At 38.8% G+C, this 21,216-nt stretch overlaps 1 protein-coding gene across 4 annotated transcripts in view; it reads right to left on the reverse strand.

Moving 5' to 3' along the window:
- Positions 1 to 21,216, reverse strand: part of ABCC8 (ATP binding cassette subfamily C member 8) — a 78,835-nt gene that overhangs the window by 38,629 nt on the left and 18,990 nt on the right. For all 4 annotated transcript variants that reach the window (XM_074884748.1, XM_074884749.1, XM_074884750.1 and 1 more), the window contains exons 8-15: positions 19,333 to 19,488; positions 13,834 to 13,968; positions 12,151 to 12,313; positions 7,386 to 7,426; positions 6,937 to 7,082; positions 2,370 to 2,475; positions 2,039 to 2,149; positions 34 to 109 (exon numbers count right to left, since the gene is read on the reverse strand). In XM_074884748.1, coding sequence (XP_074740849.1) covers positions 34 to 109; positions 2,039 to 2,149; positions 2,370 to 2,475; positions 6,937 to 7,082; positions 7,386 to 7,426; positions 12,151 to 12,313; positions 13,834 to 13,968; positions 19,333 to 19,488 — 934 coding nt within the window. The remainder of the gene's footprint in view (positions 1 to 33; positions 110 to 2,038; positions 2,150 to 2,369; positions 2,476 to 6,936; positions 7,083 to 7,385; positions 7,427 to 12,150; positions 12,314 to 13,833; positions 13,969 to 19,332; positions 19,489 to 21,216) is intronic.

Genomic DNA, 21,216 nt, shown 5'->3' on the forward strand with positions numbered 1-21,216 from the left:
ATCTTATTCTGTATATCTGATGTCATTTTGTACCTTGAGGGATTCGGATATCAATGTTGGACAATGCTGGAGGACCTTCAGGTGTCCAAGTGAAAAACCCATTTGTGATCTACATGCCAAGATGGAAAGAAACAAGAAACAGAAAACTGGTTTTAGAGCTGACTTCTTTTTTCGACATCAGAGACACTTCTGTTTTCATTACACTGAGCACAGGAACAGAGCTAGCCTTTGCTCAATGCAGGAAACGTCTTCAAGTGACTGATTTTGTAAAGGCTTATATTCTGATGTGCAAGAATCTCTGAACTCTAAACAAGCACAACAATTAGAAAATTATGGAAAATCCTGAGGAAAAAGAAGCTGTTTAGGGTTTTGTTATTTGTAGGCAGGCACATGAAATAAGTGAAATGATTACCATACAATTAAATTATATACAGCGTCACGGATTGCTCTCTGCAGAGCACTGAATGTCACTCTAGACACACTGCAGCATATACAACAATTACACAGTCCAAATTCCAAGCAGATATGCAGAACTTTCCACAGAAATTAGATATGACTCTCAGATAACCTAGGTTTTGCTAGATACAGAAATCTTTTCACTGAAGACGACTAAAAACAAGAAACAAAGCCTGTTCAGGTCTTTAAATGGAAGAGATTTCCATGGATACTGTGAAAAATAGGAAACAGGAGACAATTTTAAAAGGCCTGTATTTATACAGGACCCTCTTCTCTCACTTTTTCAAAGCCACTGAAGCCTTCAAAGCCTTTCAGCAATGTGAGGTACAACATTTTTTGATCTGAGAAGAGTGGAATGGGACACTTTTATCTCTCCCTGGAGAAAAAAAAAGTGATACTCTTATCTTGGGAAACAACATGAAAAAATGAGCAAAAGGAAGTGCAGTGTTCCTCCCTCCAGATTACTGAAGGCAGCCAGAGGATCCTCTCTCAAAAAATGCCCCTTCACGGGCAATGAGCTGCAGACAGACAGTACTTAGAAACCGCAGTTCCCTGACCCAGGTGCCGTCGGTGACAACGATGTCAGCAGATGGAGCCAAAGATTATAGCTGGTCCTGGCTTCCTATTCAAGACCTTATAAATACTGGCCTTACAGAGGTTACTGCTGTGGCCTCTCCTTTGTGACAAACTCTTTTGTTGTCACTCCAGGCTGTCTTTCGATACCCCCCCAAACTCTCTCTGAAATATTCCTCTTATTTTCCTGGAAGTCTATTCAAGAAGGATCCTGCACCAAAGCAGCACGTCAGATGACAGACTCTAAAAAAAAATCCTGAAAGCACTATCAGTTGTCCTACTTACTCCCATGAAACTGAATTATTCATTCTCTTGTGCCAGAAATGCAAATGTAATAGCAGACTTCCTAAATAAACAGTGTCATCACTATAATAACCATCACGATTTTTATTACTTCTGGACAGTTCTACAGCAAATCAAGACCATCAGTCTTCAAAGTGGCATGGGTAATTTTAATTTTTTCTTCAAAGAAGTTAAGTCTTTGAGGGTTAGTTTTTAACTTCACGTTGAAAGGTTACTAGGAATTCCAAAAGAGGAAGGGAAGGCCCGTGACAAGATTATTTTAGAAATGTCTAAAACTAATTCTTTTCCATTTTCTTCATACCGTTTTTCTGTACAGGCATTGGAAATGGAAGAAAGAGTCTGACATACATAAAAGTTTGGACCAGATGATCTTTCAAAGTCCCTTCCAACCTGGGCTGTTCTATGTTCTAAGTTGGAAATTTAGTTGGAAATGAGAACAGGGCTAATGACTTAAACGCTTCAAATGGAAAATTGCCAAGCAAAATCTAGAGGCATATACACAGCTGATCACAATATAGAGGTCAGTAGTCAATTCTTAAAATGAACGGCATAGAAAAGAAAGGTGGAGAGGTTAATCTCTGACATGAGCACAAGTGTCTGACAGTTCACATCAAATGCTGGTTCTTGAACTTGAAACTGCTGTCAGAATACAAAAGTGACTATTAGTGAGCTATAGTAAGTGTTATTAGAGTGACCTTCATATCACCTTTACACAAAAATCATCTGCTTCTGTGATGCTAATGGGTCTTCTCATGTGAGAGCTGTAATTGTTCCAGTCTTCCCTCGCAGGCCTCTTGCGGTTAACAACTTTGAGTGGCTGTGCAAGATCAGAAAGACAGAAATAAGCAGTAATTGGTAGCAGTACCAGCAAAATGTCCTAAACACAAGCAACCATGTTATGACCTATACAGTTCAGGGTATAAAAAAGAGGTTTTGCAATTGCAAGAAATGTTCAGTAGAAAATGGAAAAGTAAAAAATTTATTCTGGGTACAAATCACTCCAGCCACTTCACTTGCAATTAAACAGCATTACTCACCACTGCCTGGTATTTGCTGTGATTATCTGCACTTCTTAGCTCTGAAGATTTATCATGCTCTTCTCCAATTTCTTCACTTGACAGGAATTCACTCAGTTTCTGCACACTGAAAGGGAAAAAAGAGAATCACACCTCAACCTGGAATGCAAAACTTTTGTCCACTGCAATGCTTATTATAGAGCATCCCCTTTGTACTTCAACCACTGTCTGCTGCATAGTTTGTTCGTTTTCATTTTGATACAGGCATACAAAAATGTGCAAGGAGAAGTTACTGCAAGGAAGCTGACAAAAGCTGCCCTGTTGTCTATTAACAGCTATGATATTTTAATGGTTTGTGCAGATGCTTCTCAAGTCTTGTCTTTTCTGATATGACCAGAGATATTACACAAAAGATTTTTTCAGGCGTTTGGTGGGATGCAGACCAGCTACAACAGCAGCTTGTTTTGAAGCCACATGCTGAAGCAGAATTAATGTCATTTATGTTACTGAAGTGTTGCACAGTCAGTTCTACTGAACAGTCTTACGAACACTAGCAGTCTGATGAAATCCCTACACCGTGAGCTAAATTCAACCAGCTATGATGAAATATGATGTGTACGAGGTAACATGATAAAGTAATAAAGCTTAACAGAAGAGTGTTCAACAGATGAGATATAAAAGGAATCCTGACAACCAGCAACAAAGGAGAAGGCATAAAATCTTCACAAGCTGCTTAAGATTTAATTAGCTAAGAGATAATGTGCCTTTATTATGACATTTAACAGATCATTACATCAATTTTACCTCTGTACCTGACTTTATAAAATGTATGTCTAATCTACTCACAGGGACAGCAAATTAAATTTGTAAAGGAAGTAGATTGAATCATGAACTCAACATCAAAGGGACTCAATCAGCTAGAAATAAGTTAACTATCAGTCTCCAAAATTATAAAGTGCCAGAAGGCCTTAAGTTCCTAAAAATAAATTTATGGACAAGGGCTGAAAAAATTTATTTCAATATTAAAAAAATTGATATAAATAGCTTTAGGCTAATTGGGGAGAAACAGACAAATGATGCCACTGTAGCACAGTGATACATGGCTATCAGTCTGTTCAAATGCAAATCTTAAAAAATAAAAATTAAAAATCCAGCATTTATTTTGCATTTCACTGCCAAGGATTTCCTCTTCAGAAGGAGACTTAGTTTCCTCTAAGAACCTCATGAGATACCCCACTGGTGCCAAAACAGTGCTTGGACCAAGGCATTACAGCACCTCCTAAAGCAGGCTCCCCACGCAGCTGGCACTTGTCCTGCAAGGAAGGGTGGAAGCCACCCAGGGACTCCCTAAGAAACAACTGGTTCTACAGTTTTTCTGTCAACCTGCCCACTTGATAATGGCATCTGAGGACTAAGAGATACACACTGGGGTGAATTTAGATTGAGCAGGTACTACAATCTAAGAAACTGAAAATGGGGAGAATAACTATTGGGGATGGAACAAAGGAGAATAATGAATTCAGGCTCAATGTCAGACCAAAATCCTTAATGGGAAGGTCTGTTGTCTCAAAGGAAGAAATTAGAAGCCCCATCAGTAGAGATATTTCTACCTACGTGCACAAAGCTCTGGAAAACACAGCTAGGAATGATCTTTTTTGTTCAGTGAAACAGATGTTTAAAAGAACATTTTAAATGCCTTTAAATGGACCAAGTGATGGTTTAGATGCTGCCTATATGGAGTTGGTATGCAGCTGCACCCACATTCTCTATAGTAAAACTACCCTGACATTTGAATAATTGCCCTGAAGATATAAAGAGCAGAGAAGTCTCCTGTGCATCTACTCTAGAGTCTAGAGGGGGAGGAAGACAAGACAGCAAACATATTCTTGGACCATGCATACCCAAATAAGACCATGTCTCTAGTAAGCCATTCAATAGTTTGATTTTGCTCTCTGGTTGTGTATCAAGGTGGCAGTATTGAAGTGCCAAGACTTCTCTCTGCAAGCCCTCTGCCCAACACTCTGCTGAATTCTGGAATTGCTGCTCCTGTGGCAATTACTGATGAAACACAGTATGGCTGTGAGAAAACCTTTTGTTAGAGACAGCAACTCATATTTCAGGATGCCACACCATTCTACACTCTTAAAGAACAAAAAAAAGTACATTCTCTGTAGAGCTCTTGCTGACATCACAATTTCACTAGCATTCCAATATCTCCCCAGGGGAGCTTATTTTTAAGTCACAGAATAGATGTACTGATTAAAACATGGCTATTTGCACAGCTGACTGGAAAAGCGGTTTCATATTAAATGCAGTAAGATACAGAATGACACTTGTTACTTGACCTTTACCGATGCAAAACCATATGCTGAACCCTTTGGCCTTGAAGACCTCATATTTAATAAATACATGAATTGGCTGCTCAGCTTTAATTTTCAATGGCACAAGCACACTACATATTAAAAAAAGTTTTTCAAAGAGATAACAGAATTTATCACCTTCTTAAAGACTTTCAACAGTTCCCCCTCTCAGAAGCAAACACCCTACCCTGTAACTTACAAGGGCCCTATGTGAAACAGGAGCTTTAAATCTGTTTTACCATTGGAATCAATCACACAGTTGTTCTGATAGTGTCAATGACAATCCATGAGGATGCTTTGCAGTTGGGCACATGTGTAATGATTCAAGACGCTGACAAGTTTATTTGTGGAGATTATTGTCCTTAACAGCATCTGGCATCAGAGACTGTAGCCAATATTAACAGAGCAGGGGTTGTGAGTGCCTGAGATGCAAAGCCAGTAACACCCTCTTAATATCCTTCACGTGCTGGTTCCACAGCTGGATCACCTTCACTGAGGCAGCTCCTTTCTGTCACTACAGGAGAAACTGTCTTGTACACTTGATAAAACCGATTAGAATATCTCAGCCTAAAATCAGCTGAAGCACAACTTTAGCAAGTAAGCTTACCTTTACCTGATCTTATTGATGAGCTACTTATTAGAAGGACACAGTTATAACAAGTAAACATTAGCTGTGCTCAACTGGCACAAATACAGCTAATAACTGTTGCTTTTTCACACTTACCAATCTATTTAGGTAAGCATGTGTCCGCATGTGTTGAAAATACCTGGCACATGGTTCCAAAATACTGCACTGAAGGATGAGGTACTCAGAAGACACAGCTAGAGTAGCACTGAGGAGCAATGCACTCTGGAACACTGCCTGGGGTACTGTGATACAGCCAGCCAGGAAGACAGGGATCACATCAACTTTGTTATAGAGCCTAAACCAGGGGATTCCTGTCTGCACTACAAATGGCAGGGCAACAGCCTGCTAACAAGAAGATAACTACAGAATAACTCATGAAGAACTCCCAGCCAGCAACAATTAATACTTAGTTGATACTAATTACTTTAGAATTGCTCCTGCAGCATTAACAGGCACACAATTCATTTACAAAGAAATCCTTAGACAAGCCAAAATAAATGCCCATTACCAGTGCCAGTGTGAGCCTCCAGCTACCTTGCTGGCTGCAATCTTAGCATCACAATTTGCCATGACTCTGGGGACTACCACAGTGGCTGCAGAACATTTCATGTCAGCCACCGACGCTCTCAGATTTCACACTTGTTAGGAGAGAGGACACAGCTGTGACTTTGCACTGTCAGGGAATTTTGAAACAGCACGGGCAATCTCAGCCTCCTGCTGTAGTCTTCTTTCCATCTCCAAAGTGACACAAAGGTAATTAAGCAAGGGCTGGTGTCCAGTATCTGTCTCTTAGTTTAGACAAGCTCTTAAGACAGCTATACTGAAGGCCACAAAAAGGTCCCAATAAAGTAAGAAGCCCAAACTCGCTCTTCCTCCCCTATCAGTCAGGCAGTTACACTGCATATGAAAAGCATTACGAGGTTTTTACACAAATCTGTTGATACTTAAAGCAAAACTCCCAGTGAAACAGCAGCTCTACTGGTTATTCCAGCTCTTGAACACTCAGACTAACATGTTCATAAGAAATTAAGAATTCATCAAGTCTGGAGTAGACATTTAGACATTAACTTACCCTCACACTTAACAGTGATTTTTATGTGGGGTTTTTTTGTTTATTTCATTAAGTCTAACTCTGCACCAACAGGCAACCTCTCAGGCAGTGGGTGGGAGGGCTGAGCACAGCCCAAGAAATACACGCTGAAACACATGTGCTTTTGTGATTACCTTTTTCCCCTTCTACATGTTTGATGTGAGGAAATATTTGCATGATTTACAAAACTAAATCTTCAGTAAGTTTTAAGTTCCTTTCCTTCTACCGCATATATGTTGCATGCAGTATCAATATAGCTCAACCCATTCTACATAATGAAGTACTAGCTGTGGACCACAGAATACTGGTTGTGACAACTGTATTAGCAAAGAACTTGGCCCACACGCTACAACCAAGGGAACCATGCAAAGTAAAAAGTTGGGAAGCAATTTACAACAACAGGTAAATAATCACCACACTATTTCTAAACTTAGAATTGCAAAATGAGCAAAGACACATTCTCAAAAGTTGGAGAGGTGGTAGCAAAGATATTAATTTCACAGTTCTCACCTTACTAATGCTTTGACAGTGGATCTAACCACACTGGAGAGCAGGAATAATGGAGACACAAGAATATGAAACAGGGAGATGGAGGCAAATGCCACGGATGGGGAGAAGTCAGCCTTCGTTGTCAGATGAGCATGGACCACAAATGTCTACAAAGAGACAGAAATCATCATCAGCGTTTTGTCATAAAGAACGAAATGCACAAAGACTTCATATTTCATAAGCATTTCATTTACAGAATCTTAATTTATACTCTCTTAACAGTTTGGGGGAGTGCTGCATACTCTGGGCTGCTTCTGGTCACAGACAAGTGGGCATTTTCCATCCTCTCCCAGAGGAATTGCAAATGTGTGGCAGGTTTGCAATCCTGTCCTCCTCCTTCCTCATTTCCACACCACTTATACTTGAAAATGCAGTTGTAATTATCACTACTTAGAAAAGTCCATACTTACTATAAGTACAGCTGCAATTGGTATTGCTGCATTCATAAAGACTGTGAAGGAAAACACGTAGGAACATTTAGAAACAATTTCCATTCAGACATGCTAAATGTTAAAATAGTACTAGCACTGGTTTACAATGTTATTTTCTATGCTTAAGGTAGGAGAAATGCGCAAGTATCTACATATATCTGTACATTGTTTTAAAACGCCTACAGTTCACATCATCAGAGCAGACAGAACCCAGCAGTGCGCCCTAGAAAAAGATGACTCATCTACTGGTTTTGAGCTGCGATCAGCTCTCACGCAGTTCAGGCGACGGGCAGAAAGGCCGAGCTGGTACAAGGTCTGGCAGGCGACTCGAGTACCTGGCAGAGGCCGCACGGGCCCTGGCGCCGGGAGGGCCTCGCAGGCCGGCTGCAGGCCCCGTGCTGCCTCAGCACATCCGGCTGCGACCGACGTCTGGGGCACCACTTCTGCAGTGCAGGGCTTTGGGGTCCCCTCAGGTTTCAGGATGCGGCTCAAAGGGTGAGAAAAAATTGGTAACTCACTGTGTCATTGACTTAGTTCAGTCTTATGGAGGATTTACTCATAATTAATTACTCCTGCTTTGTCAGGCTTGGCTACTTTCTAAGTGTCCTCAGGGGCTCGATACAGGTTATAACAACACCTAAATGTGACAGAGTTTTGATTTCATATGGGCCTTGAGTTATTAAAATGGAAACAATGAACCAGTTTCCTCCCTGACCTCAAACAGTGCCTGTCCTGGTGCTGCAGATTCCCTCACTACAGCAACTCATATACTATGGCATTTAGAGGTTATTAAACAGATGGATGGGGAGAAGCAGGCAAATACCATTTCTGTATAGGGACCTCTTTTAGACTAGGCAGGAGTATGGATTAAGAATGTAATAAAAACTAGTTACCCATCTGGGAGCTTGAGTCAGAACCAGAGCTATGATCTTACCCCACATATCTGTCCCCTCCGTTGCAACCTAAGGATATTATTTAATAATCACCTTTTCATTTTGACCTTCACTCAATTTTATTTCATGAAGTAAATAATAGAGAGAAAGAATATAGAATTTATAGCTAAATTACAATTAAAAGATCAGTACACATGTAACAGAAAAGAAAGAGGCTAGCCACTTCTTTTTTGTTTAAACTACACCTGATCTTTTTCCTACCAGGTACAGCCAATGTTCAGACAGTAAAAGCACTCCCCAGTTACTTCATCTGAAGTGGAGTGTCATCATTTGACCCACAAATACTTCTGGTTGACTGTTTGGCCATACTTTTCGGGGCATAAACTCCCTGAACAACTTAACATACTGTCAGATGTTCTTTTTTCCTACATTTAGAAGATCTTTAATGAATCCTGTAACATACTTGTAAACTCTGTACTCAAGCAAATAACTGTTACTTCATGTAGCTCTAATTCCTTGACAGAAGAGAGTGTTTGAGAGTATAGGTATATTTGCGTATATATTTCCAGAATAAAAGCTTAGCCTTTGAAAAATGAGTATGTATTAAAGCTTAGAAAGTCATAGTTTACCCCTCAAGTTAGGGGGAAAAAAAATAAATTCTGAGGAAATGTTCTTTTCTGTGTTGGAATACAAAGTAGCTTCAGTTCAGACTCTCATTTCTCCTAATGATTCTACTTTCTGCTCAGTTTTCACACTTTGAACAAACTTGAGGTAGTTACGGCACAGAAATTTTGAAAAAGAAGTGAAGCTTGCTGCCTGCAACTATGGACTACTTGATTCTATTAAATCTTGGCATTTGCAATTTGCCTTTGAGTCTGCTGCAGTACGTGAGCTTGCTTTTATGAATGAATCTGATGAGGGAATCTAGAAAAGCTGATAAACTTCTCAGAGATGGATCCTGCTCTTCAGCTGTCTACAGTACGAGATCATACCTGTCAAACACAAAGCTGGACAGATTAAATATACTGTAGGGTTGGCAAAGCCCGCTGCAGTTAGACAGCTAGGGTCACTTGGTGGCTCCCAAGAGGTCAATCTGAATTTTTTTATTATGTGAGATCAAAGGACTTCACTTCTTCTTTCAATCTTCTTTCACATCTTTCAAGCAAACAAATAAGGGCTTACAAAGCCACTGGAATTTGGGAGGGTTTTTAAAATTATGTTTATATTTTCAATTACACAAGTGTTCAGAATAATAAAACGTTTTCTAACATAAATTTAGTTTGCAGCTAAGACTTCTGGTTTAATTAGATTTGGTCAAATGTACTTTGTTACTGGGAAAAGGCAGCCTGAAAACTGGGAAAATATTTTCAGTCATTTCTGAATATTTTGGGATAGTATCTATTGTTATTTTCCTGTGAGAGAGCCTGGAGTTACTTAGCATCTGACAGATTAGGCAAAAATTCATTGAAATAGGAAAACCATTACTTTCCTTCTCCACCTTTCCTGAACATTTAGTGCATGTTAAATCCTGTAAAACCAAACATAGGATAGTCTAACTAATCAGTATGAAAAAAATTACATAGGAATCTTCCTTGCTACAGTTAACGAATTCACTTTCGAAACTCAAAAGGTGTCACTACCAACTTTGCAACCCAGCTTTGATTCTGGGGGGTATGCTTCATTAAGATTATAGGAAGAGCTAATGTCTATAGTAGCTCTTTTAATACACATGACCAATTCCATATACCTACAACCTGGATCCAGGCACAGGGGAGAGGCAGGTGAGATCCAATTTCCAGGCAGTCTTAAAATGGGATTTTCTTGTGGTCTAGCCAACACTGCCCTGAAACTTTTAGGTATATTTTCTGTAATCCAATGCAAATCTATTCCTCAGTAATAGAAGTAGCTCCAATCACATTCTTTCATCCATGTTAATAGCTAAGTATACTTAGAAAGGTATTCCAGAGTCTATTCAACATTGTATGTTAAAAAAAGTATGTAAAAAAAAGGAAATCTCATTTCTGCTTTCTTATTGTTCTAGGAAGTGTCTGCCTTCCTCTTGATCAATAACACATAAAATCTTGGTAATCTCCTGATTTTTTCATAATTTTTTTTCCTTTCATAAAAAAATGAAATCATACATTCACTGTAATATTAGGAAACACGCTTTGTGCTGATTATGCCTGTCATTCTATTTATACGTATGGTAAGCAAACCAGCAAATACTCCTATATTTATACTCTCTATGTAGTCTGCTAAAGTGCAAGTTTGTAAAGATCAGTGTAATTTCTGCTAAAGACAGAGGGTGTAAGGAACTCTTAGGCTGAAACTACAGGAACTCTTTATAAGCCAAAATTATATGCAACAACATAAAAAAACTGCATTGGTTTACCCCAGCTGAGAAACTGATCTACCGTGTCTTACACACACATAAATATCACACGTAATACAAACAAGAATGCAAATATACACATTAAGTGTTTCAAGAGGCATCAGTACATATTCAAAATTGGTCTTAATAATACGTCTTCATATTCATGTCACTATTTCTTTACAGAATAGTCAGTACTCTGGGGATGAATACACCTTTTCATAGCTGCTACAAATGATACTGTGAGGATTTAAAAATCACATGAGTGTTCACAGCTCCTTCAGTCCTACAGCTGAACCTGTGGCTGTGACTATAAATAGATTTTAATGCCACATGAAGTAGTGCAAACAAAGGGAGCCCATCTGTGTTGATCTGTGCGTAGGATGGAGTTTCCAGTCACACAATCTACTCCAGCTAAATTCTCTTTTATGCCAAAATGGGAACTACTCTCCAAGCACAGAGAGCTCAGGATCCCCAGAAAGAAATTCTTGTCTCAGAAGTCAATGAAAACCTCAACTTAATGTCAGTTAAATTCAGTGGGATCAGGACCTTTCCCTCAGGGTGCATTACATTTGTGATCATTTGGCAGGGAAGGAAGTCAGCTGCAGGTCTCTTGGGTGAATGAAATCAAATACTAACCAGACTGGAATTTATTTTCCTAAGGAGTAGCCTTCCTTATTAGTCTAGAAAGTATTTGTACAGGTAGCTTGTGGCATTTGAATACTTCTCACTAAAAGGTTCCATTTCATTAATATCTTACAGATTATATGAACAGTGTTCTTCAGTATGATTTTACTAATTATTTCTAAAGTATTACAGTAGCCAATTTATAGAGGTGTTGCATATGATCTCCTCAAATACAGAGTTTAGTTGACCCTAGGTCTTCTTAAAAGGATGATAAATGCCATAAAGCAGCTTGAAAGATAACGTGAGACAAAAGAATCTGGATATGGACTGATGAAATTGCCAGCATTCTCACATTTTACCTTTTTAGGATATAGAAATGCTCCTAAGAATCACTTGTTTTTATAAGAAATCCAAATTTTGAGTAAGAAAGTATAAGTACCATCTGTTGGACCTTCAACACAAAGACAATTCCTGTCACATATTACGATACACCGTATTGTGCAAAATGCAGGAGGAAAAGAAAAAGAAACATCAACAAAGGCTTCTTCCTGAATGCTATATTTAGAGAGAATATTGCTGGCTGAAGGTAAACACTTGCCCCTTAAAAGCTTTTCTCCAGAAAAGCTAATGCTATGAAGCATTAATCTTGACTTTCTCTTTTAGGCTTATTTCCCACATAGGCAAAATTCTACTGAATTAAATTGAAAGTCTGACTAAATGGAAAGTGAGGAGTATGGATCACAGCCTAAAGCAACTGAAACAATCTCAACAGACAAATGGTAAACCCATTAGTAGCTAATAATGCAGTAGCACTTCAGCTGAACAGTGGATTAGAATGAAGGAGGAGACTTACTGGATATGGAGGTATAAAGGGCAAAGGACTTGAGGCTAGTCATTTCTTTTTGTCTGGTTTCCTCTACACTGCTGTGAAAGATGTGTTCCCAAGCATAGAGTTTAAGGAGCTTAATGCCTCGAAGCATCTCATTTGTCTTCTTCAGTCTCTCATTGGAGTACTCCTGCAACATTTACATACATATTTACTTAAAGACTATAATTGAAGTACCTGTCCCCTAAACATAAGGATCACACAAAAATTGTATGGAGCCCCTTGCAACCAGTCAGCTATACTTCACTAGTTCTGTCCATTCAGATGTTTTGTTACTATTTTTCACAAAGATGAGCTTCCCTAGAGCTCAAGTGAACGGGCAGTTTGTTTACACTCCTAAATCAGATAGCTCATACTGAAAATTTTACTCCCCTGTCAGTTTTCTGATGACCTGCAAGGCAGCCTCTCATGACTTCTACTGCCCAGCACACTGGCTGGATTTTCAACAGGCACTCTGACAATGTACAGTGGAGATCAGAACACACAGACAAGCTACGACTGGGCACACAGCTCTGCCCAACCGACGTGACGCGGAAACATTGATGTCAGGCTTCAAAGCAGCAAGGTCACATCAGCAAGAAGCTGTGATCCTGTAGGGAACTTTGACTCTGAGCAGGGCCAGCTGGCTCAGGCACAATAATACACTGGTAAATTTATACTCCCAGTAAAGCATAACTGGAATTTATGCTGCTTCCAGTTTTCAGGCTAGCTCAAGGATCTTTGCACCACACTACATTTCACAGTGGAAACATTTCTAGCACCAAATGCACTGCTCCCATCTGCAGGAATCTCTAGGTGATGCTGACTGTCTGCTTGGATGCCACAGGGATGAATGCTGTCTATGTTTCTAGAAGCATGTATACTGTTGATGTTAAGGCATTACTTTTCACACAGGAAGGTGCACAAATAACTCTCATCACCACCCATGATTTGTGGTGGAAGAGATTTCAGCAGGCTCTCGGGGTCCATTACAGTTTCATATGGCTTCCTTGGCAGTGCAACAGTTGCTGAATGTGGGGATAAGGTTCAGAGCAGCTGGGCATGGTAATTCCTATGAACCAAGGTAATTTTCTCAGCAGTGATGCAGGTGATTCAAATTAAAGACAAGCCAAGTGAGGGATCAAGGAACAGCTCATGACTTAGCAGACCTCTAAGCTCCCCAGCTAAGGAGCATGGTGTGGGAGTTAGGATTTCCCAGAGGTTATTTAAATAAATCAGTCTGATAGATTTCCACATCTATGATGTATCTAGGGTGCAAGTTTGGATGCAGCATTCCTGCTTCCTTTCCCCTTGGACAGCTTGCCCTGCATGATTCATTTACTTGTGCATCATCTGACTGCACAAAGCCATCTCAGTCAATGATTACTTACCATTTACAAGTTAGAAAGATCTTTTTGCTCTTTTGGCTAAGATCTTTTGCACTTAGGGAATCACATACTTGTTGAAAAATACAACCCCAAAACCTGCATCTTTACTGCTTATGCTTATCACGTTTTCACATTCTTGAACTTGACATTCTTGAACATTACAAAATGTCTGAGAATCAGTTCCTGGCCAATGTCCATCATTAGCTTTGTAATTCCAAACACAGACCAATGCCTAACTACCAGAGGTGATATTTATATCCCGTATGAGTTGGAAGACACTTACCAATGTGCTTCTCTGGGCCTGTGAGAGTTTTGTTGCTACAAAGTACTGAACAGGTGCAAGGACTATGATTACTGCTGCTCCAATTAAGGCACTGATTCCAAGAAGGTAGTAGAGCAGAAGAACTCCTACGATTATCTGTTGAGAGAAAAGAAAGTGAGGGGAAGGCTTGGGATTGTTTCACTTTGTGTATGCACCACAGAGACCAATCACAGGGTAACCAGACAGCATGTTCAAAACCAACAGCCACTGCAGCTAACCCTACCCCCAAAGTCATATATTCTGTATCTCTGGCACAGCAGGGTTTAATCAGTTGGGATATTCTGTCAGAGCACCAAATATACCCACCTAGTGTTCCTGCCCAGCTTGTGGGTTCTGTGTATTTCCATCTCATAGACTCCCCATTATGAGCAGTAGAGGAAGGTTGTACAGATTTGCATATCATCTATAACGTAACTCTCACAGCTATTAAAAATAACTTTACTTAAAAAGAAATACATTTATTTAAAAGGTTTAAATAAAATTTAAAGGTTATTTTAAAATAATACTTCCAAGTAACACATTGAGATATTTTCCTTTACAGTCACTATTAAATATCCTTCCCCATTGGCCAGATGTCAGAGCATGCATTTTCTTTGACTTATGATGGTTTGGGTTTTTTTTTCTTTGACATTTAAGCATTTTTACACCAGGGAAGAAATTACACCTCCCAGTTTGATCAGAACTCACTAGTCTCTGACACAAGGGACTTCCACAAAGAAGGAATGTTTCTTTGCTTACTCTAGAAGCTAATATGAAATACTAAAAATACAACCGATCTTGTAAATGTTAACATGACATTATTGCTGACCAGTACATAAAAAAGGCACATCATAAATCATATCACTAAGACCCTCCACTTCAGATAAACTCTAACATAAACTTGCAAGGAATTGTTTTAAGGATTCACGGTACCAGACTGGCGATGACTGTTAAGAAAAGGTTAGAGAAACAGCTTAAGAAAAAAATGTTTGTCTTTGGATAAATAAGAATGTAGAGAGCCACAGTCTGGATGGAAAGGGATACTGTAAGCACCTCAATAAATGCAAACAAGATATACAAGCTACCAGTGTTAATTACTGCTAATGACTGACTCCTGAACAATTTGGAGCACTGACTCTCCCCATATAATTTATCAGTATAAGTTGATAAGTTAATCAGAAGACATAGTGATAGAAAGTTAATTTCAGACATCATTTCCCTTAATTAAAAACAAAATAAAAATTGGAAATTTCTTTAAAGTGTTACCTACTACTCTTGCTATATTTGCATACTCTTATAACCCTCACAGAAACACTATCTTCCATCATTTCGAAGTCATAAACTTATCCACTCCCACACATATTTATAGGAATTGGGTGTTTCTATGAAGAAAAATGAAATCCTTAGTTTCCACATTTCCATCTTGACATTTTAATGAATTTAAGGCACACAGAGGGAAAATACAGATATTTTTTTTCTTAACAATCCTTTGATGCCTCTCTGCAGATGAACCAAACTAAAACATGACTCTTAAAGTGAGTCACTGTATTTACTTAGGAAACTCGCAGTAACATGAAAGTAAAGTCCTATTGTATATACAGCATAAATCTACTAAGAGCAAAGGTTACATTGTAAACTAAAAATGTTTTCGTGAGGAGTAAGTGAGAACTCTGCTTCCATCTGAAGTCAGGAAATCCATGAGTATATGAAGCCAAAGAAAACATGCAAGGCCTCTGTCAGATAGCCCTGGCAGAGCTCCCCTCCAAAACATGAAACGGTCTTGGTCTTTACAGAGCAAGATATTAATTCCCAACCGCTTCTTCATGGGCAGACAATCCAGGCACTCAAAATGCAGGAAAGCAATAAACAGTGTGCAGTTAAGAGATGTTCAAACCTACAAAGTCAATGCGAAACACTGACCTGCTTTCCCCCACTACTGGTTGATTGTCAAGGACATTATGGAACTGGCTGGTTCTAGAAACAGAGCCTCAGCTTCTCACTCAGACAAGGGGAAGGCTATTCTACCTATTGGATCCTGAGGGAGTTGATAGCTTACAGCTGCTTTTCCCCCATCCCCTCATCCTGGCTAGTGAAAGGGTCAGTCTTTGCACTAAAAAGTCTATGTTTTCAATAGATTAAAAATGATCCCATTTTTGTCATTTTTATATTGCCATAATAAGAGTAAACTTTTAAAATATATTCATCATGTATGGGACAAAAAAATGTATTCTTAATTTAAGTATGTGAATACTTGTATCTAAAAAGTGCTGAAATCCGTAAGCATTATGTCAAGTAATTCTAAATGTATCATACCACACACTACACAGTCAAGAATATATAGTACATAGATAATATCTAAATTGCTGGAGGACAGTATCTGGCAAATGGGAAGGCTCTCATTAATATTTCTGAGAAGGCAATGATCATATTTTTAAAAAAACGTGTAACGGAACACTTTGCTTCCCTTTCATCAAAATCCCAAAACTCTTACCTGCCAGAGATATATATCACGAGCGAGAAACTCACCAATAACTGGTTATTTTGTCTTGATTATTTATTGAAGATAGCAACTACTTTCAGCCAGAAACTGCTTTGTGGCCAGTTTTGAAAGAGACAAATGTCCTTTCATTACAACCGTAAGCTATCCCTGCCAATGAACCAGAGATATGAGAATACAGGATTTTTTAATAATCACAATGAAATCAAACAAGGGTGTTTATAAAATGAAGGCGGTGGCGAAAGGCTTTACAGGGCCCCATTTTGCTCCCAGGGTTTGAGCCAAGCCTACTGAGGGCATCTTTCAATGGATGGACATCCCCAGGCTTCTTTTCATGGTTTTCAACGGCCTTCAAACAGTAACTTAAGGCAATGATAAAGCTTCTATTGACTCCAGTCAGAGCAAAGATGGGGCTCAAATTATCTGGACTGTATAGAAAACCTAACTTGTTATGAATGGCTAGGTCTTCTAAGTCGAGGATAATTACAAAATCCACAGCAGACGCTGAAATGCTGATTGTTAGGTTAAGAGCTACAAAACAATAACAAACCTGTTTTAAATAACAACAAAGCTTGTTCAACTTTTTATTAGCCATCTCTTAAGCATCCAGTAATTGCTTTCACTGCCTCATAAAACAAGATATTGAATGAATATTGCGGAAACATGTTTTGGAGAAACCTTTGTGACCACCATGACTCACTGATCTGTGCCTTGCAATGCGTGCACCACCCACAACACAGGAGCACGCTTTGACATTGATTGTCCTGATCTGCTAAGGAGCATCACAGGGTGAGTTTTAATGCAAATATAATCATATTTTCAGAAGACTGTCAGGAAATCTTTATGAGCCTTTGACTTCTGGCACATCAGAGCAAAATGTTGTTACAGACTATGCAATGAAATTGGCTTAATTCTCAGTTGCACTAAAGCTCTCTCTACCCTGAGCTGCCCGAGTGGTCTTATAAAAACCATACATTAAATTGCTACCTCTCACATAGCCTGTTTTACTAACAGATTTACAGTGGAGACTAAGCCTAGGGGATAATTGGATCCTAAACATTATCATTAAAGGGGTGGACTCTTCTTAATGCCTCATAGCTTTCAGCAATATCATTTTAGCAGCATACAATCACTGACTTCGTACTGCAGGGTCCTTCTAGTAAATGGGAAAAAAATGCTCTGATACCCAAATTACTACCAACGAATTCCCAACCTGTAACCATATTTATTAGGATATTTCATATCAGTTTCTTTTCATTATAGTTGTCTTCTCTCTTGTAATTAGAAATCAATATTAGCACATTTTCCTTGATCATTTGTGTTCTTTCCCCACTTTAATCTAGTTCCCATTTTTCCCACCCCATAATTTCAGGGAAACCATCCTGATGCTAAAAAATAAGTTGTTTTTTTCTGAGAAAATCCTGCTGATAATTGCTATATCCATCACCCTTTTTTAAGTTTAGAAAGTAAAATGTGTTTAACTGGCATATAAGCCTCTCCAGGATCAGGAAAACTAATCTATACCCTGATGCAGTTATTCCTGCACAAGAAAGAGACAAATGCATTTATACCGTATGAAGGCAGCCACACTATGGCCTGTATAACTATGACTACAAGCACTTTAAATTTTAATATTTGAACACGTATAGTTATATACAGCTCACGCACTTGCATTAGAGTAAATGCAAACCCTAGGCAAAAAAGAACGGTTAAAATAAATCATCAGTTAGTAAGTTGCTGACTGTTTACACCCTACTGTGCTCACTATCCTGATTTGAGGTTTTACACAACTCTTGCTGGAGTCAGCGAGAGTTTTACCAAAGATTCTGACAGATTTCTTCTTCCTCCAGGCCCTACTGCAGTCTCAGAAGCAATATACCCCTTACTACGATAGAGATACTAGAAGACATACGGTAACACATTAGGTTTCAAACACATATAGCAGGAGTGTGAAGACTCCCAGAGAGAGGACACTAACTGGTTTTCCAGAAAACAAATACTCCCTGAAGATTGAGGCTATACAAGACGCATTCAAGAACTCATTATTACTGACAGTGAAGAAGGACCTGCATTTCCCCTCCCCAGTATTTTCCTTGGTGAGGAAAAAAACAAATCCAAGGAAAATAGTTAAACCAGGGTTTTTTTTTCCAGGTTAGGAAGTTAATCTGGTTTACTATGCAATTAGATGATTTAAGACCATCACAAAGGAAGACTTGCTCATTTGATCTGTAGTAACTTGACCAATACCTCTTGGTTTTGACAGGAACAACTATAAACCCCACTCAATTCTAATATGTATCTTCACTGTCAGAGAAGAATCCAGAGCTCCTGATGGCCGTTACAATTCCACGAGGCTACAGGACATGGAACCAAGAGTCACCAGGCAACTGAGCAAGACTCAGAACAGTGATCTGCCCCATGTCATGTATGTGGGAAAGGAGATTGAAGGGATGAGAGTGGTATTTAGATAAAGGAGACCAAAAACACAAGAGAGAATAAAGTAGCAAAACCATTTCATATAACAAATGAATCTGTGGGATTTTGTATGCTAGAATGTCATCCATGAGGCAGCAGTAGTTTTAAGGGATGTCCAAATGATCATCTCTAAGTGATCATATTTTTTAATAAACTGCTGCTTCTCTTGCTTCTGTGGGGATTCAGAAGACAAATGCTTGCAATACATTCCAGTTAACTCCCCTGATGTAATAAATTAACGTACTAGAATAACACAACCTGCTGCACCCTATAAATTCTTGTTACAAATGCAAAGCATGTTTGGCAGCAGTCAAGATCCTAATACAACCCTAAATTCCTGTCACAGATATGAAATATATTATATACAACATTTCTAGATATTAATAGCTTGAATCTTATTTCAAGTTAAAGAATAACTTCTTCGATATCTCTCCTTTCATAAAGTTCAGAAGCAATCAGTCACTACAGACTGATGACATGAATAACAAAAGCATGTTCAATCTTCTTACCTGGACTGGCATAGCCCAAAGGTTAGGACAGAGGAAAAAAAACCACATCAGCTGATTTGTGTCTATGGCAACCAGGTTACAGATCTGGCCTGCAGTCATCTCCCCCATAGACATGTTAGAGGTTGAAAGCTGCATAATTTTATTGTATATTTTTGTCTGGAAGAGAGATCAAAAGGTATTAGCATACAGAAATAAAATAAGATTTCTAGCACCATCTAAAATACAGGTGTAGTCCAGCATGCTGAGGGAAACCAACATTCCCAGTAACTTGAATGAGGAGCTTAAAGCTTGGCTTTTTGTGTTATAATGAAAAATTTTAAGCTGCTGTCTTATTGTTCACCCATAAAGAGCACAGTGCAATTAGGTACATAATGGTTGTCTGAGTCCTCCCTTTTTGCATCCCTGTGGATCAGTAAGAGAATTAAACCTTTATTGTCCATAAGGCCCAAGCACCATATTAACTATGATTTTCACCTCCAGCTTCTCCATGGAGTGCCCTTGCTGTAACTACTGCTAATAAAATACTATATTATTACATTCAATATATAACTGTCAGTATATTAGAATCCTTGTTATTTTTCTCCAGCAATTGATTCAGGTCCCATCCAACCTCAGAACCATGTTCTTGGCTGAGAATGTTGCTACATTTAGGCTAGGGAGCTCAGTCCCATTACAAAGTTTAATTCACAGGCAACTAATGTAACACGTCCAATTCTGTACTGAATTAAGTAGTTGCCTCAGTGCAGAATCAGGCACCACGTATAAAAATAGCTTAATACACAATAATGAAAGTGTACCTTTACCAGCTGGTTTGGTAAAAGGCCACACAGTGATGCTTTGCAGTCATGAGACTTAGCTGAGAGGAGGCACCTTGATTCAGTAAGTGCCTTTGGATCAAGTGCCAACTGTCCATCATGAAGCATAAATTCATATAGGGCAATTCATATTGAATAGGTGCGGTTTACACAGGGGAGGAAAAGAGATAAAAGGTTTAAAGAAAATTGACAAATTATAGGAAAAAAATGTATAAAAATATTGGCACAGATACTGCCATTAACACTAATTCAGCTGCTTAGAGTGATGGCTAGAAATTTTCCAATTTGAATGGTCCAACTGTTGATGTAATCCGGGCCTCTGTGTAATATCCAGTGCAGAGAATACAAAGCTTTTCTTAAAGAAAATTCCTGTAGCACTATTTTCCAACAATCCCCCTTTTAAACTTGCTGTGGTCCATGTATTTTTCAGTTAGTTGCAGCTCTTCTGCTTGATGCGAGACATGCAATTTTTTTAATATATGTTTTGGGTCAAATTTTTATTTCTTTAGGAATTTTCTACTTCACTCTAATAAGGGAAAACCAAATGGATGGAATCCAGAAGTCTGGCAGCTGACAAGTGCTTCCAAGTGTAAGATCAAAAGAGGATTAAACAATTACGCTGTTATTGAAAGCATCCATCTATCACACAGACTCTCACAGGATCTATGTAGCTTCAGTGGCTAAATAGTGTGACTTATAAAGCTGCTTTCAAGCTGTCAGAGGGTAGGTTTCAGCCAGTGCACTTGGCAATACCACACTGTAATCTTACACCTAATTCTCTCATTTCCAGGCACAGATCTTTGTATACTACATAAAACTTTGATCTGCTGTTCACAGTTATACAATGATTATGGACTCCATTTTACCAGTCTTACTTATGCTCAGTAATTGCAGACTCCGCAATGCTTGGTAGATTTTGTGGCATGACCCATGGAATAAGACACTACTCCATGCATTGGGAATACAACCTATCCTTTTGTCCAAAGTATATTTATGAGACATTTTAAAGCTGTATTATTTGCATGGGATGTTGCAAAAATGTGCCTTTGAGATGGGAGAGATGTAGTTC

Source organism: Strix uralensis, chromosome 15, assembly GCF_047716275.1.
Source record: "Strix uralensis isolate ZFMK-TIS-50842 chromosome 15, bStrUra1, whole genome shotgun sequence".
Classification (NCBI taxonomy): domain Eukaryota; kingdom Metazoa; phylum Chordata; class Aves; order Strigiformes; family Strigidae; genus Strix; species Strix uralensis.